The 15,656-nt window shown below is 44.3% G+C and overlaps 1 protein-coding gene across 1 annotated transcript in view; it reads right to left on the bottom strand.

The window, feature by feature from the left end:
* Gr64c (Gustatory receptor 64c) overlaps positions 1 to 15,048 on the bottom strand; it is a 52,282-nt gene extending 37,234 nt beyond the window's left edge. The window contains exon 1 of the mRNA XM_075691622.1: positions 14,729 to 15,048. Within this exon, the coding sequence (XP_075547737.1) occupies positions 14,729 to 14,934 (206 nt within the window). The 5' untranslated portion in view covers positions 14,935 to 15,048. The remainder of the gene's footprint in view (positions 1 to 14,728) is intronic.
* Between the last annotated feature and the right edge of the window lie 608 nt (positions 15,049 to 15,656).

Genomic DNA, 15,656 nt, shown 5'->3' with positions numbered 1-15,656 from the left:
ACCAAGGAATTCTAATTCACAAATTAATTTGTCATGAGTAACTACATAAAATGCTTTTTGAAAATCCAAAAATATCCCATCCACTTGGCCAGCCTTGTCAAGTACAGAAGCAAACGAGTGAATGACTGTGCTTAATTGGGTGACTGTCGAGAGCCCCTTCCTGAAGCCATGTTGGAAAGGAGATAAAATCTTACGCTCGTTTAAGAAATCATTAATGTAGTCAGCAACAATGTGTTCAATTAATTTACGAGAAGAGGATAATATGGAAATCGGTCGGTAATTCAAGACTGAGCTGGGGTCACCTTCTTTAATATAGGGACAACACGTGCTACTTTCCAATCGAACGGAAGTACCGCGGAATGTAGAGAGGCCTGAAAGATTGCTACAAGGAATTTACTAAAATGTTCCGCATAAAGCCGAAGGAAGGTGTTGGGAATGCCGTCTGGACCAACAGATTATTTTACTTGTAACCGGAGGAGCATGTTAAGTACACCTTCATGAGAAATGTTAACGTCAGAAGAGCAGGACGGTGAAGTTTGGAAAGAGGGTTCAGTTGGTGGGGAGAAGACACTGTGGAAATGGTCATTTAAAAGGTTAGGAACAGCCTTGGGATCAGTTATTGGAAAGCTATCGTGGATAATGTTCATTATGGATTTATTCCGTTCCTTAATAAAGTTACAGAACTTCTGGGGATCGTCCTTAATAAAATTTGCTAAAGTGTTACTGCAATAAAAAAATTTTTGCTTCTGCAATGGCCTCTGAAAGGGCGACACGAACACCGGTTAAATTGTCAGTAGCTGGGCCTTTCTTTCTATATAGCGGAAGACTGGGATGCAGAAAAGAAGAAAGGCACACATGGCGCCGCGTGTGTGCGCCTCTCTGCGTCACGCTCTTGCGCTCTGTGCCCGTTTTGCCACGAATCAACAACAAGCACAAGCTAAATATTCTCATGGCGACAAATGTAAGCCATTAAGCACGTAATCCCATTGTTAAAGCGCTACTTTATACGTTTTCTTTCCCAGGGTTTGGAGCGTCTGCTCAGTAGGCTTCTCGCTGAGTAAAGTGGGCCCGTCCCGGAAGCAGTGCAGGCAATCCACGGTCGCGTGCGTCACGTGTCGGGGTGAGTGAGTGAGTGAGTGAGTGAGTGAGTGAGTGAGTGAGTGAGTGAGTGAGTGAGTGAGAAAATAAGCTGTTATTGGGTCTAGCAAAACGCGATAAAATGCGCACCCGGCTAATCCCATGACGGGACAGAGAGATCTAGCCTGTCGGCCCGATCGCGGGCTCGCTGGACGGCCAGGATTTGGTCCTCAAAGATGGGACTTCGCAGGAGCGCGTCCCACTCTTCCTTGGTGAACTTCGGGCCCAGCGACCCGCACTCCCAGAGCGTATGAGGCAAAGTGGGAGCCTCATCACAGGCCACGCAAGAACAATTTGAATTAATCTCGGGATATATGCTGTTGAGGGACGCCGTATTTCGGTAGGAGTTCGTTTGCAAGAGTCTGAGTGGTGTCGGGGGTCTTCGACCATTGCCGTCTCGTCGCAGCGTAACGCAATCGTTGCACTGCAAAACCATACGTTGCATAATTTAATTGCCACTTGGCGGCATTTAATTAACCGCTTCACGAAAGCTCGACTTCGCCTAGATTTCAACATGTGCTTTGGACAATTTTTTGTTACTTGCGCGAATAAAATAACGTTCGCACATTTAGATGAGTATCCTTTGTAGTGCACACTGCAAGATACAAGGAGGGGAGTGAGAGCTTCCTTAGAGCGTTGCAAGGCATAAAAGAGAGACGGACGAGGCCAAGAAGGTGACAAGGCAAGCGTTTGTTTTGACGTAATATTTGTCTTGTCCTCGTCTTCGCATCGTGCTCGCTTATTTCTTGTTTTTATGCCTGTCGGCAGTGAGAGCAATTATCCAACCTGATTTTTGCACCGCACGTGACTCCGGTACACTCGCAAGCGCCTCTCCGAGCCATGCGAGGAGGACTGATACATCCACGGCATCGCAAGCAGAAAGACATTCCCGCCAGCGCTGCCAGTTCGCCGTATTCTTCTGAGTGTCTCTACGACAGAGATGGACGGGGACGTCGCTTCAAAGGGTCCACGAAGAAGCGAGCACCGGAGGCTCTCGTAAGGGGCTTCACGCAAGCCACTTGAAACAACTTCTACAAGTCAAATAAAATCACGGGACAGGGAAAGCAACAGCCAACATGAACGCTGGAGTTGTCTTTTCTGCACATGGTGGTATCGTTCACACTGAGGTTGGGGGTGGACACAATGAGAAGGGGGTGTTAAGGAGGAGTCGTGCGACCTTGCATAATCGCCGACGAAATTAGAAATAAATATATGTGAAAAGCTGTTTCTACTGCTGTCTTCCATAGCAGCTCCTCGTCCACTGCAGCCACCCGTCCGTCGCTGTTGCTATGCCCCCATAGAGATTTCTGCTAGAATTTGTAGATGGAACTGGCGCTAATACGGGAATGATGGTTAGGTTTTATCTATCTACGCTTTTATCTGATTTTGTAGGCGTAAGTTTGAAGCAATCTATATATTTCTCCAAACGTAGAAGGCAATAAGACTTTGCCCACTTGCATAAAGAATGCCAATTCTCGCATTTATAGTGTCATATTCTGTTGAAAGTGTTTGACTGTCAAATGATGAGAGCCGGCCGTTTAAAGCCCCAAGAACGAAGTTTATGCAAATCCATACGCTGAACATTATTTCCATGCTGGCTGAACCACCATACTTTTAGCTCGCATAGACACTAGCGCCAAAGTTCCATCTAATAACTTTTGCATTAAAATCTATGGCTGTACGCTGCCTCCGATAACTCACGTGACTCTATCACTTGCTATCGGCTAATGCCGCCGGATCACATGACAATCCACTACCACTGCCAGGTGCTTCTGCAACGCCGGCGGTTCTGAAGAAGACGTCGTCTCATAAGCAAGAAGTTCAAATTGTTGGTTATGAACAGGCGAAAAACTTATCGCGTGTATGACTACACGGAGATCGAAAATTTATTTCCATACTCGAGAAAGCATTTTCACGGCTCCTGTGGCGATTCATTAATTTCTTGTTGCTCACCTAGTTCGGCCACCACTTTGAATGTACACCAGCATGTCTTTCAAGAAAGACGCTCTAATAAACCTATTTATGAGTCTATAGACCTTTCAAGTCAAGGGGTCTAGTGTCCTCCGAAATCTCCTGTACGCGCTTCAATAAGCAGTCTTTGATGATTTGTTGCGACTCCTCCAACCAATTTGGGAACTTCACCAGCGAGTCATTTAAAGTATCCATTGGTAGCAGACATTTCAGCAGCGCAATTTCAGGCATATGCGTGTCAGACATTGCTCAAAGCGTTAGTCTAAAGAGTATGAAGGAGGCTTAACGATTTTATACGCAAATTCTTGCGTTGTAGTTGCCCATACTGCTAATGAAATGTCCAGACGAAATTTGCAGACAAAGCAGAGTCAGTACGAAGGCCCAGGCGCCATCTTCGTTCGCTTGCTTCGCGGCTGGAGACAAACACCGCCGATTTAGCGAGTTGGCCAGTGCCCCTAAACACGGCAGCTGCAGCTGGGGTTTCTGCTCGAGTTGCCGCGTAACATGCTCTCACGCCTAGGTTGTATGTGGGTCGTGCTTTACGAATTTTGTGACAGTTTAGTTTGAGAAGTTCAATTAGTTCAGTAATGTTCTTGCGCCAGGTGGAGGGCCTATAAGAGTTGAGGATCTTTGGTGCACTTCCGCACACGTGCGTGCGCGCGCTTGACGAACAAAGGTGTTTGTCCTTGATGCGTAGGCGCTCAGCCAGTTGCATCTGTCGCACAGCGTGTGCTGCGATCGTAATCGACATTATGGCAAACACTGTCCAAAAACATTACCGCCGCGGCAGCTGGAAAAGGGGTTTCTGTTTGAGTATCGACGTAACAGAAGTATATTTTCTCGTATATTCGAACTGCAATCCGATTCTATCATGTCTGTAGGTTGTAAGTCGTATTTTTCGCATTTTCTGAGGCAGGGCACCTTTAAACGTCAATTTACTTCGGTAAACCACTTTCGCTTGGCGGAGGGCCTCAAGCAATGAGGACTTCCGCACACGTGCGTGCGCGCGTCAAGTACGTCACTTGTGGTGGCGGTGCTTGTGCGACGCTGCCCGTACCAGCTTCGCTTTGCATCCATTTTCACAGTGTGGAGTAGAGGCGGATTTCGTTTTCGTGTAATAGCTTCACTGAGAAGTGCTTGTATAGACTGACAGACACACTTTTATTGACATCGTTAAGATGATGATGGGGACGCAGAGAAAAAAGCCCTTCACAGGCTCGACGAGCGTCTATGCCCCCTGGAAAAAGCCTGGCTTATACGAACATATAAAATGATAACGGCAAAGTGACAATTTATGCAACTACAACAAATTGCAATTCTGTAGGAACAATTAACTTGCTCTATGAGGTTGATTTCACATTCAAAAGTCAAACAGAAATTACTCTTCTATAGGATAACATCATTGCATGAATTTAACAGAGCGTAGCCGATAAGAAATGATTTGTTGCCCACAATTCGTACGTATTTCTTTTTTTTTTTTGTGTGTGTGTAAACGAATCTCCAGATGCTCGGGATCAAATCGTATGTGTTCGTTTTATGAACTTGTATAGCTTTACAAGAAATATAGTTTCCTTAACACTAAATATAAATCTTTTAAGCAGCACATTATTGTATAAATCTGTTATGCGTATTATGTTAAGTGCTTAAAAAATAGGTTTCGAGGGTCAATCGAACGCACCATTGCCAATATTGCGTACGCACGTTTCTGGATTGTGCAAAGTTTTTAATGTTGGCAAAGAAGCCGTGCATCACACCAGAAAACAATCGTTCATGCCAGAGTAAGACAATGAGTAATATAATAGTTTTTTGATACACTGAGGAAATAAGATTTCTGCAGTTTGAGAGGATCCCTATCGTTCCCGAAATTTTTACTGCAACAAAATAAACATGATTGTTCCACTGCAGGTGTTCCTCAAAGAGAAGACTTCAGATCTTAACACGAGACACCGTTTCTATAACGGCAGACCCTATTTTAAGAGCAGTAGCGCGAGAGTCAATAACCTTGTTCCGGGGCCTAAAGAGCACAGCTTTTTTATCAGTATTGATAGGGAGCGAATTACAGAGGGACCAATGATGTAACAAGCGTAGACAACCATCAACTTGGTTTCAAATGTCCGACATGCATGATCCTCTAAAAAAAGGCTGTATGGTCTGCATATATAACAAAAGTGGGTTTATCGGTATTGTTAACGATGTCGTTAATATAAATATTAAAAGTCAGCGGGCCAGATATGCTACCCTAAGCAACACATGGAGGAATAGCTTTATTATCTGATTATTGCTGATTGACTGCTACTTGTTGAGGACGAAATGTTAAATAGGATATTATGAGTTAAGGAACACTCCCCAGAAACCGTATACACAAAGTTTGGCGAGTAAGGTATAGTGGTTAATGCTGTCGAATGCCTAAGTCCACATAAATGCCCAATGCCAATTCTTTTAAGCATGAAATGCTTTCAGCTCCCGTTATCGGCGACTTTCAGGTGACATTGAGCCAAAAGCCAGAGCCGTTATCCGGGCACTCAAACGAGAACAACCGGGAGATTTGCGAGAACAAAACCAGATCATCCGGGCAACCAGTCAAAGCTTAAGAAAAATGTGGTCTCTGGCGCCCCAGCACCTTGTACAGGACTGCATTACATACGCTAGTTACGGCCCAAGTTACTAAGAAATATTGCTTCAGAGTTCTTCCTAATGTTTCACTATATCACTCAAGCTGCAACTTCTAGTACGCTGAAGTTTTATTTGTCATTTCCAACAGGGGGGGGGGGCGACGTTCAATATGCAGATACAGGGCATCACATACTTCACTGTCATCTTTTGGTGCCGAGACAGGGTTGCCTATGCTCGATACAACGCCAGGTGTCCACGAGTTCCGCGGCGCGAGTTTTGCGTCGCCTCGAGAGATGGCGCCACACTGCGTGGCGCCCCCTTCAGGCGCTTTGCTTCTTCTAGCTGGGCAGTGCGCTCTGTCTCCCTGGCGTGTTTCGCTGCCTGTCGTGCCGCCTTCAGCCGATTTTCTTCTTCTAGCTGGGCCGCGTCCATATGGACAAATGTACAGTACGGCGTGGTGCGGTGTGGTGTGCCGTTGCAAACATGCACTACACATTTTAAGATTGTCGCTAGTACCATCTCCAACCAATCTCCCCGCAGGGGCGTCTGCGTCAGCAGGCGTTTGGTGTGTTGCGACACCACGGACCCGAGCACACGAGGGTTGGACCCTCCCGCGTGTAGTCGTGCGCGGCTTAGCCGTGTCCGGGGAAAGGGGGATCCTGGAGGTTGAGCCGATGCTGGGTGATCGGACCTTTAAGGCCCCCCGGCGGAGGCAACACACCTCTTTGGCCTCTGCTTCACGTAGACGGCACCCCCGGACTGACCCACCCGGGGGAAATCGGTAGTCGCCTCTTCCTGTCTCTATCTCCTCAAACCTTCGTCTTTATCTCTCACTTTTTACCTTTCCTGTCTTCTTCTCTCTTCCATTTACTTCCTTTCTCCACGGCGGCAAGGGTTAACCTTGTGTGGATATCCTACCTTGGGTACACCATATTTGGTTATAGTGACGGCGTACGGCTGGCGTCGTGCAGGCTTGGACACAAGCCCTGCCGCGTCCCCTCGTTGGGCTCCGTGGTGGGCGGTCGGCGCTGTTGCCGAAAACACACACTTTCCTATGGCAGCTCAAATCTCTGTTGTCCATGATCGGCGTCTCAAAAGATGCCGCACCGAAGTACCATTCCAGTTCTCCTTTCGAAGCAACGCTCCATCTTTCCCCAAATACTACGTAGTCCACAGTGAAAGTAACACGCCTATTAGAAAGCTTTCTCCATTCCTGGTCGCCAAATGCCTGAAAGATAAAATCGGACAGACATACAAAGCCTCCAAAATGTCTAGCGGGGACCTCCTCCTAGAATTGAATAGTAAAGATCAAGCAGATAAGCTGTCTGAACTAACCAGTATTGGCGAGGCGACAGTGACTGTTTCAGCCCACAGAACACTCAATACAAGTAGGGGAGTAATATCTGAAGAAGATTTTATTGGATTAAGCGACGAGGAACTGCTGGAAGGTTTCCAGGAACAAAATGTTACCAAGGTACAGAGAATAGTAATCCGCAGAAACGATCAAGAAATCCCCACCAAACACGTTATACTCACCTTCGGAACAAGCGTAATGCCTACCTCGCTCGATGCAGGTTATGTTAGTCAATGTAAGACCATATATTCCAAACCCCAGACGATGTTTCAAGTGCCAAAGGTTTGGACACGCTTCACATGCATGTCGAGGACAAACAACTTGTGCTAAATGCAGCTCCAACGAACACCAATCTGAGAATTGCACTTCTTCCCCACATTGTGTTAACTGCAAAGGAGATCACGCAGCTTATTCACGGTCCTGCCCTTGCTGGAAAAAAGAAAAAGAAGTGATTGCTCTAACTGTAAAAGAAAAAATTTCGTTCTTTGAAGCCCGAAAGCGGCTTTCGTATCTTCCGCGAAGAAGTTATGCCGAAGTGACGCAGGCGGGGGCAGCGTCACAGAGGCCTCCGGAGTCCTCCGAGCCCACGCGCAGTGGTGCCGCAGTGACTCCTCCCGCCCCCGTGGTGGAAGCAGTCAGTACTGCTCCACCCTCTTCGACGGCCCTGCAGACACCAGTCCCGCAGGGCCCTAAGATCAAGCGAACCCCAAGGCCCGAGACGCCTGTCTCGGCGCCTAACTCTCGATCCTCCAGCGCCTCAGAGAGAGCGATGGAGGTCGACGCAAAAATCCCGGTGTCATTGACACCGAAGGACAAGCGCTCTCTTGAGCGCGGTAAGAGGGACAAGATCCCAATAACCACCCAAAATAAGAAAGCGATAACCTGAAGGTTATCGCTCATTTGTAGCTTTTTATACATGTCACCTATAACCCTACCTCTTAGTTTTTCGTAGTGCCATTTTTTACCTTTCAATTTCAAGATGGCTTTTATTATTCATTGGAATTGTAGAGGCCTTTTAAACAACTTAGGTGACATCAAAGACTTGTTAAGTAACTTCTCTCATGTGGCCTTGTGCTTACAAGAAACAAACTTAGGCGAAAAGCACAAAAACATTTTAAAAGGATTCACTGTTGTACGGCGCGATCGCACTCAGGCGAACCGGCTTTCGGGTGGCGTAGCTATAGTTCTACGGAACGGCATTGCAGCTAGAGAAGTTACCATTAATACTCACTTGGAAGCCATTGCTGTCACGGTTTTAGCACATCAAACCATTACCATTTGTTCAATGTACATTCCACCACATTCCCATTTTACTGTAGGAGACCTGGAGTGTGTTTTAAACCAGCTACCCAAACCTTTTTTAATAGCAGGTGATTTTAACGCTCATAACATATTATGGGGTAACAAAACAACTGACACCAGGGGACAAACACTTGAAGATTTTATCCTGACTAACGAAGTATGCCTTTTAAACACTGGTGCGCCAACCTACTGCTCCCCAAGCACAGGAGCCATGAGCTGTCTTGATCTGGCGCTGTGCACTCCATCTCTGTTGATCGATTTTAAATGGAGTGTTATCAACAATCCTTATGGTAGTGATCATATGCCCGGCATTATTAAAAACACATCTCCTTTCCCTACAGTACCATTAAGACCACCCCGTTGGAAACTCCATCTAGCAGACTGGCCTCTCTTCAGCGAGAAGGCCAGTCTTGATCACATATCAGATCATCAAACAATAGACGAAATGAATGAAAAGATTGTTGCCTCCATACTTGCTGCAGCAGAACGATCCCGCAATCCTCCGGCTTCTTAAGGAAAAAACTAAAACCCTGGTGGACGAATGAATGCACTCAAACCAAAAAAGCACAAAACAAAGCATGGGGTATCTTTCGGCGATATCCAACACATGACAACCTCCTGTATTTCAAAAAAGCTAAGGCGAAAGCCAGGTACACGCGTAGGCAAGCCGAAAGACAGTCTTGGCAAACATATGTATCCTCCATCAATAGCTCAATAACATCCAAAAGAATGTGGGATCAGCTTCGAAAGTTTAGAAGCGAGTACGCTCCCTATACGATCCCCATACTCTCACCTCCAGGTACACAAACGAATCTAAAAGAACAAGCAGATATATTAGGACAGCATTTCCATAACATATCAAGCTCACTAAACTACTCCACTGAATTTCAAAGGTATAAACAATCAGCAGAAAAACAAAAGCTTCCGACAGCAGGAAGTTCCGAGAAACCATATAATGCCCCCCTAACACTTTCCGAAATTAACAGAGTACTCACTACAGGCAAAAAAACAGCGCCAGGTCCGGACAGAATACATTACACAATGCTCGCACACCTTTCCTCAAAAGCAGTTAAGACATTGCTCCGCTTCTTTAATATAATCTGGGAAACAGGAAAAATGCCGAATGCGTGGAAAAAAGCCATTATAATCCCTTTCTTGAAAGCTGGAAAGCATTCTACAACAGCTACCAGCTACCGACCTATAGCACTCACAAGCTGTCTCGCCAAGTCATATGAATCCATTATAAACATCAGATTGGCATACGTCCTCGAAACTGAGAACCTGCTGGATAATAATCAGTGTGGGTACAAGAAAGGCTGCTCCACAACAGATCATCTAGTTCGGTTAGAACACGAGATACGTGCGGCCTTTCTACAAAAGCAATATTGTCTCACAGTTTTCTTTGATCTTGAAAAAGCGTACGACACAACATGGAGGTTCGGTATTTTAAGGGATTTAGCGGATTTGATCCGCGGCAGAATGCTTAAATGTCTAGCTGATTTCATGTCCGATCGAACATTCCAGGTTCGTTTAGGAACGGTGCTGTCCAGCGTATTTATTCAGGAAAATGGAGTACCTCAGGGATGGGTATTGAGCACAACACTGTTTGTGGTAAAAATGAACTCGCTCAATAATGTAATTCCATCTTCTATAATGCATTCACTATATGTGGATGATCTTCAAATTGCATGTCGTGCATCGAACATGGCAACCTGCGAACGACAAATTCAAATTACACTAAACAAACTAACGCAGTGGGCATCTGAAAACGGCTTTCGCTTCTCAAGTGAAAAAACGATTAGTGTTGTCTTCACACAAAAAAGAGGCCTACAACCAGATCCCATCCTTAAACTACAGGATGCCACACTACCCGTGAAACAAGAACACAAGTTTCTGGGTGTTCTGTTTGATAAAAAAGTTGAACTTTCTCGCACACATCAATAGTATTAAAATCAAAGCGAACAATGCACTTAACATTGTAAAAATCCTCTCCCGGAAACGGTGGGGCTCTGACCGTAAATGCCTGCTACACATCTACCGCACTTTGGTGCGTAGCATATTCGACTATGGTAGCATTACATATGGTTCAGCCAGACTATCTTACGTCCGACGACTTGATCCAGTCCACAACTTAGGACTACGACTAGCATGCGGTGCTTACAGAACATCACCTATACAGAGCTTACATGTTGAATGTAATGAACCTCCTTTACAGCATCGCAGAGCGCTACTAACTTTTTCCTACATACTCAGAATCCGATCCTCACCACAACACATATGCTACAACATCGTCACAAAGTGCAGCTCACGCTTACATTACACAAATAAACCAAACATGATTAGGCCGCTTATCTTGCGATACGAGGAATACTGTCGGGATTATGACATCCCTCGGGAAGTCCTCCAGGTTGCCAGAAAGCCAGAACGTTTACCCCCGTGGTGTGATTTCACAGCGTTATGTGATTGGACACTAACACATCTAAAGAAAAGAGACACACCACATCAACACATTATACAAGATTTCCGCTCTCTTCAAGACAAGTATATAAACTACATAGAATTTTATACTGATGGCTCTAAAACGGAAAAACACGTGGGTGTAGGGGCTGTAACAGAAAATTGGGAAACATGTATTCGATTACCTCAGCATGCCTCTGTCTACACAGCCGAAGTGTATGCGATATGGACGGTAGTTCAAAAGATCATTGCTGACAAACTTGAAAACACTGTCATATACACAGATTCATTAAGCGTACTGAAGGCTCTACACATGAAATTCCAAAGTGAACCCTTGTTAGGCGATATTTTGAATGCATTAACGTCAAACAAATATGGCAGATCAATTAAGTTATGCTGGGTACCAAGCCATGTTGGAATATTGGGTAACGAAGCGGCGGATAGATGCGCATCAATGGCAGCGTACAAAAACATTCAAAATACAGCACTTCCATATAAAGACAGTGTCAATGCAATTCGGAAGGCCTTGATGTCAAAATGGCAACGCGATTGGGACACTTGTTTAAGCAACAAGCTTCATCTAATTAAACCTGTCATTGGAGAGTGGAAATCATGCAGTCACCGGCAACGATTCTACGAGGTGATCTTGTGTCGACTTCGAATTGGACACACACATCTGACGCACAATTTCCTTCTCCGAAAAGAAAACCCGCCAACTTGCGAAAAATGTAATGAAGCTCTTACAGTCATGCACATCTTAATAACATGTCCACACATCGATACACTGAGACGGAGGTTTTTACACAGCCTGTATAAATTGCACATCCCATTACACCCTACCCTATTACTAGCAGATGACCCCCTAGTGCCATTTCCTAACCTCTTCGAGTTTTTAGAAAAAAACTGGTTATTTACACCAACTATAATGTAATGCAGGTTTACCTGCCATAACGGTTCTCTTTATTTTGTCTTGTGACTGGCGCAGCATGGCCTTAGTTGCCTTTGTGCCACTAAACCCAAACTAACTAACTAACTAACCAACCAATCTTCTTTGCCGGTTGCCATTGCCTGCTTGAATCTGCTCTCGATTACGGGAGAGCCAGCAGTTTTTTGTTCAATACAATTTAGAATAATCTGATTTTGAGTCAAAAGCACTGTTTCTGTGGAGTGAAATTTTCGAGAAGCATGCTGGCTAAGTGTTTTCAAGTGTCAAATTTCGCAAGAATTTGACATTCGTGCATATATTACCTTTTCTAAATCATTTGAAAATATCGGAAGTAACGATATTGGGGAGTAATTTTATGAATTATTTCTACCTCCACCTTTATGAATTACACTATCACTCTAGAAATTTGCATGCTCTTGGGGAAAATACCATCTTTGAAGCAGAACTTAAGTATATGCGCTGAGAGAGGGCTAAGAATATCAATAGCACGCTCAAAAGGGAGAATCTGAAACTCACATACACCTCGTGACCTGCTGTTTCGAATGGCCAGAAAAATGCCTTGAATTTCATTGGATTTCGTAGGCAACAAGAATGCAGTTTGAGGGGTTTGTGAGCTTATGCAATCCAGACAAGTAGGCTAGCGTGTATTATATGTACCAAATACAGAAAATAATTGAAAAAAATTCCAAGTCTTCTATCAGAAAGCCTTTCCTCATTAGTACAATTTCCATGTCTGCGCTGTGTTTGATGAGATTTAAACTATAATTTAGCCAATTCCACGTCAAATCGCTTCTTCGTAAGGTACCTCTGACCGAACAACTCGTGCATGTAGCCGTTCTTCACTCAACTCAGATGTGAAGTAACCTTACTGCGATATGCATAAATAGAGCAAGATCATCTAAGTTTGGGCTTTCAAGAAAAAGCTTATATAAAGACGGTCTTTTCTCTGTATCAGTAACAATCTAATAAATTAACTTATGTTTTGGTTGCAGCCACTTGAAAGTCATAACTCTTTGTTTATCCGATGTGCACGCGCCTTTTTAAGCGCTTAAAAAGTTTGTGTGGGAAACATTCCTCGTGTATATTCTAATAGTGGCAATGAAATTATCATAAGCTTTTTCTGCATCAATGACCTCATACATGAAATTCCAATTTGTATTTGTGAGGCTCGCACAAAAGCTACTTAGTATCGCCTCGTTTATGGACTGGTATTTCTTTCGAGCAGACTTAAATTGATGTCGTCTACCTAACTGCTTAAGAGGAAGGTTTAGCTCAGGTACTGCTACCTATAAAAACATACAAAAGGAGAATTCATTTTTCTCGGCAGCCACTTCACCAAATTTGAAGAGGATTATTGCATTTAAAAGAAAAGCTTAAAACGTACTGACGGTTCGTTTCGAATTTTTTATTTAAGTGGTCAATTTTTTATGAAAAATTGGCCAAAATCGCGAATTTTCAAAAGAAAGGAAACTATCAAGTGTACAACCCTGTCACTCGGAAATGAAAAGTTACATCACAGTTATATGATAGTAGATCTAACAGTACATCTAAAGTGGACAAAATTGATATGTGACACATGAATATAAAAATATTTTGTAATGTATAAATACAGCTTTTGCAGAATTCTTTGTACACAACGTAACAAATTCACGTAAGATATAAATTGACACATTGAATTCGTTCGCTTTCAATGATGTAATGGATGGCGTTTACAGAACTTCGATATCTGTTCTCGATACAAAACTATTAATGTAACTTCGTGCTATTTTTTTCGAACTGTCAAGTTTTTGAAAAGTATTTTAACAAAATCCAGGCTCTAAATCGAAATTCCGCTTCCAACAGTCGCTAGAATCTAACTTTCTCTCTCAAATGCAACAAATTTAATTAGAATCGATACAGGGGTTATTCCGGACAAGCGTTTCTACGTTTTACATGTATTTGAATAGGCCGCGTTGGAGTTGGGCCTGAGCTAAAGCTTTCTATTAGGAAAAGAAAAAATCAGTAGATGATCAGTGATTTTCGCGCATATGACTCCTGACATTCAATTTTGTTCACGTACGTTGGTAATAAAGACATGAATGGACGTAGATGTAAGCGGTAGCGCAGGCTCTCGCATCCGGTTACAAAAGTTATTGCATTCCAATATTCTCTGCATTTCACGTTGTTCATTTGACGATGACAGGAACTCAATGTCTGTAACGCCACCCAAGAATAACAAGAGCTTGTTTTCTGTAACGTAAGATTAAAAGGCATCCAAACGTTGGAAAAAGGCTGCAACACCACCGCTTGGAGGACGATACAAGACCGGGAGGGCATAGTTACCACACTTTAAAGACAAGACTTCGTAGTCGTCATGTATTTGTGAAAATTGTGGGGTTAAAGGGACACTAAACCGAAACAATAAATCAGTTTAGACTAATGAAGCATTGTTTGAGAACCTTGCAGGCAGTCATTTAAAAAAAAATAGTTCGATTATTAGATGAGAAAATGTAGGTCCAAGTATCAGTATTTGAATTTCGCGCCAAAACCCCAGCGCCGGTACGTCAGCGTGACGTCAGGGATTCCAAAGTATGCTTTCGCATTTTCGCCGCGTTGGCTAAATAAAGGTTCCCGAAACTTCCTATGTTTAATATTTGGTTCCATTAGAACACAATGTAGTGAACTGTGCCGCTATATATTATTAGTAGGCCCTAGAAGATGCCATCAAAATCCACGACGTCACAGTCCCTAGGTGCGGGAACTTAAGTAGGCGTCACCACCCGTATTTTGTTCTTGCGCTTTTTCTGGCTTACCAAAGGTCTTATCGTTGTAAGAGTGGTGTTTTTGGTGTTGTAGAAGGGTAATTTACTGATGCAGAAGAAATCATTTTTCACTTTAGTGTCCCTTTAAGTAGCACTTAAGATTACCAACAAGACTGGGCGAGAGCCATTTAGCCGTCCGCAGCGCACCTTCCTCCTGCACCAACGACCAACATCTGGCCGTGGGCGGCGGCCGACAGGGTCCGGTTCTCGGCTCTCAGGTGCTGGACGAACAGCTCGGCGAAGCACTTGGCCAATATGCCCGGCGCGCTGTCCCAGGCGGTGACGGCGGCGGCTGCCAGCGCGGTAACGATGGACAGCGCCGCCGACACGAACGCCGGTATGCTCGCGTGCATCCACCTGAGGAACACGTACCAGCGTGTCGTGAAGAAGGCCGTCACCACCAGGAGGTGAAGCGCCCTGGAACCGGAACGGGGAGCAACGCCGCCTTAAGCATCAGTGCCTTACGGTTCTCGACATGAGAACCTGCGTGCCTTTTTGCAGTCTTACTGCGAGAATCGAAAGACGTGCAATTTGCACTTTTCAGACATTCAGCGTGGCTACGTAGGCGCTGATGTTCGCCATCGCGCTTTAAGAACGATAAGAAAGTCGCAGAAGAAAGTGTCAAGTGACTATAGGGGCGCTACCAGCGAGGCCGCAAGACTTGCCTACCGTCGTTACCAGCACAGCATACAGGGTGCCTATGTTTACTTGCACCCAAATTTTCTAAAATTACCTCTGGCAAGTATAGCACAGTTCTAACCCTTGATCTAAATTACTCGATGAGGCAGCCACTACTTCTACGAGAAATCAGAATAACCAATTCAATAATTCACATAATTAACATAATTAACATTTCATTAGTCATATTACGGGACACGTATTAATATACGAATCACAGCGAATGAGTTCGCAAGACGTATACCCACTTGGAACGAGTTCGCTGGACAGCACCTGTTTCGATATAGTAATTTTCAATTCCGACGAAATGCATTGTTGTTCCAGTTAATTTTGTGCTCCAATGCATAAGACACCGTCTGCTTAAAGAAAAGTAACTGGAGCACCAATGCATTTTGTC

The sequence above is a fragment of the Dermacentor variabilis genome, chromosome 5 (genome assembly GCF_050947875.1).
Source record: "Dermacentor variabilis isolate Ectoservices chromosome 5, ASM5094787v1, whole genome shotgun sequence".
Lineage (NCBI taxonomy): Eukaryota > Metazoa > Arthropoda > Arachnida > Ixodida > Ixodidae > Dermacentor > Dermacentor variabilis.
The sequence above is the reverse complement of the archived record's forward strand: the minus strand, read 5'-3'. Positions and strand labels throughout refer to the sequence as shown.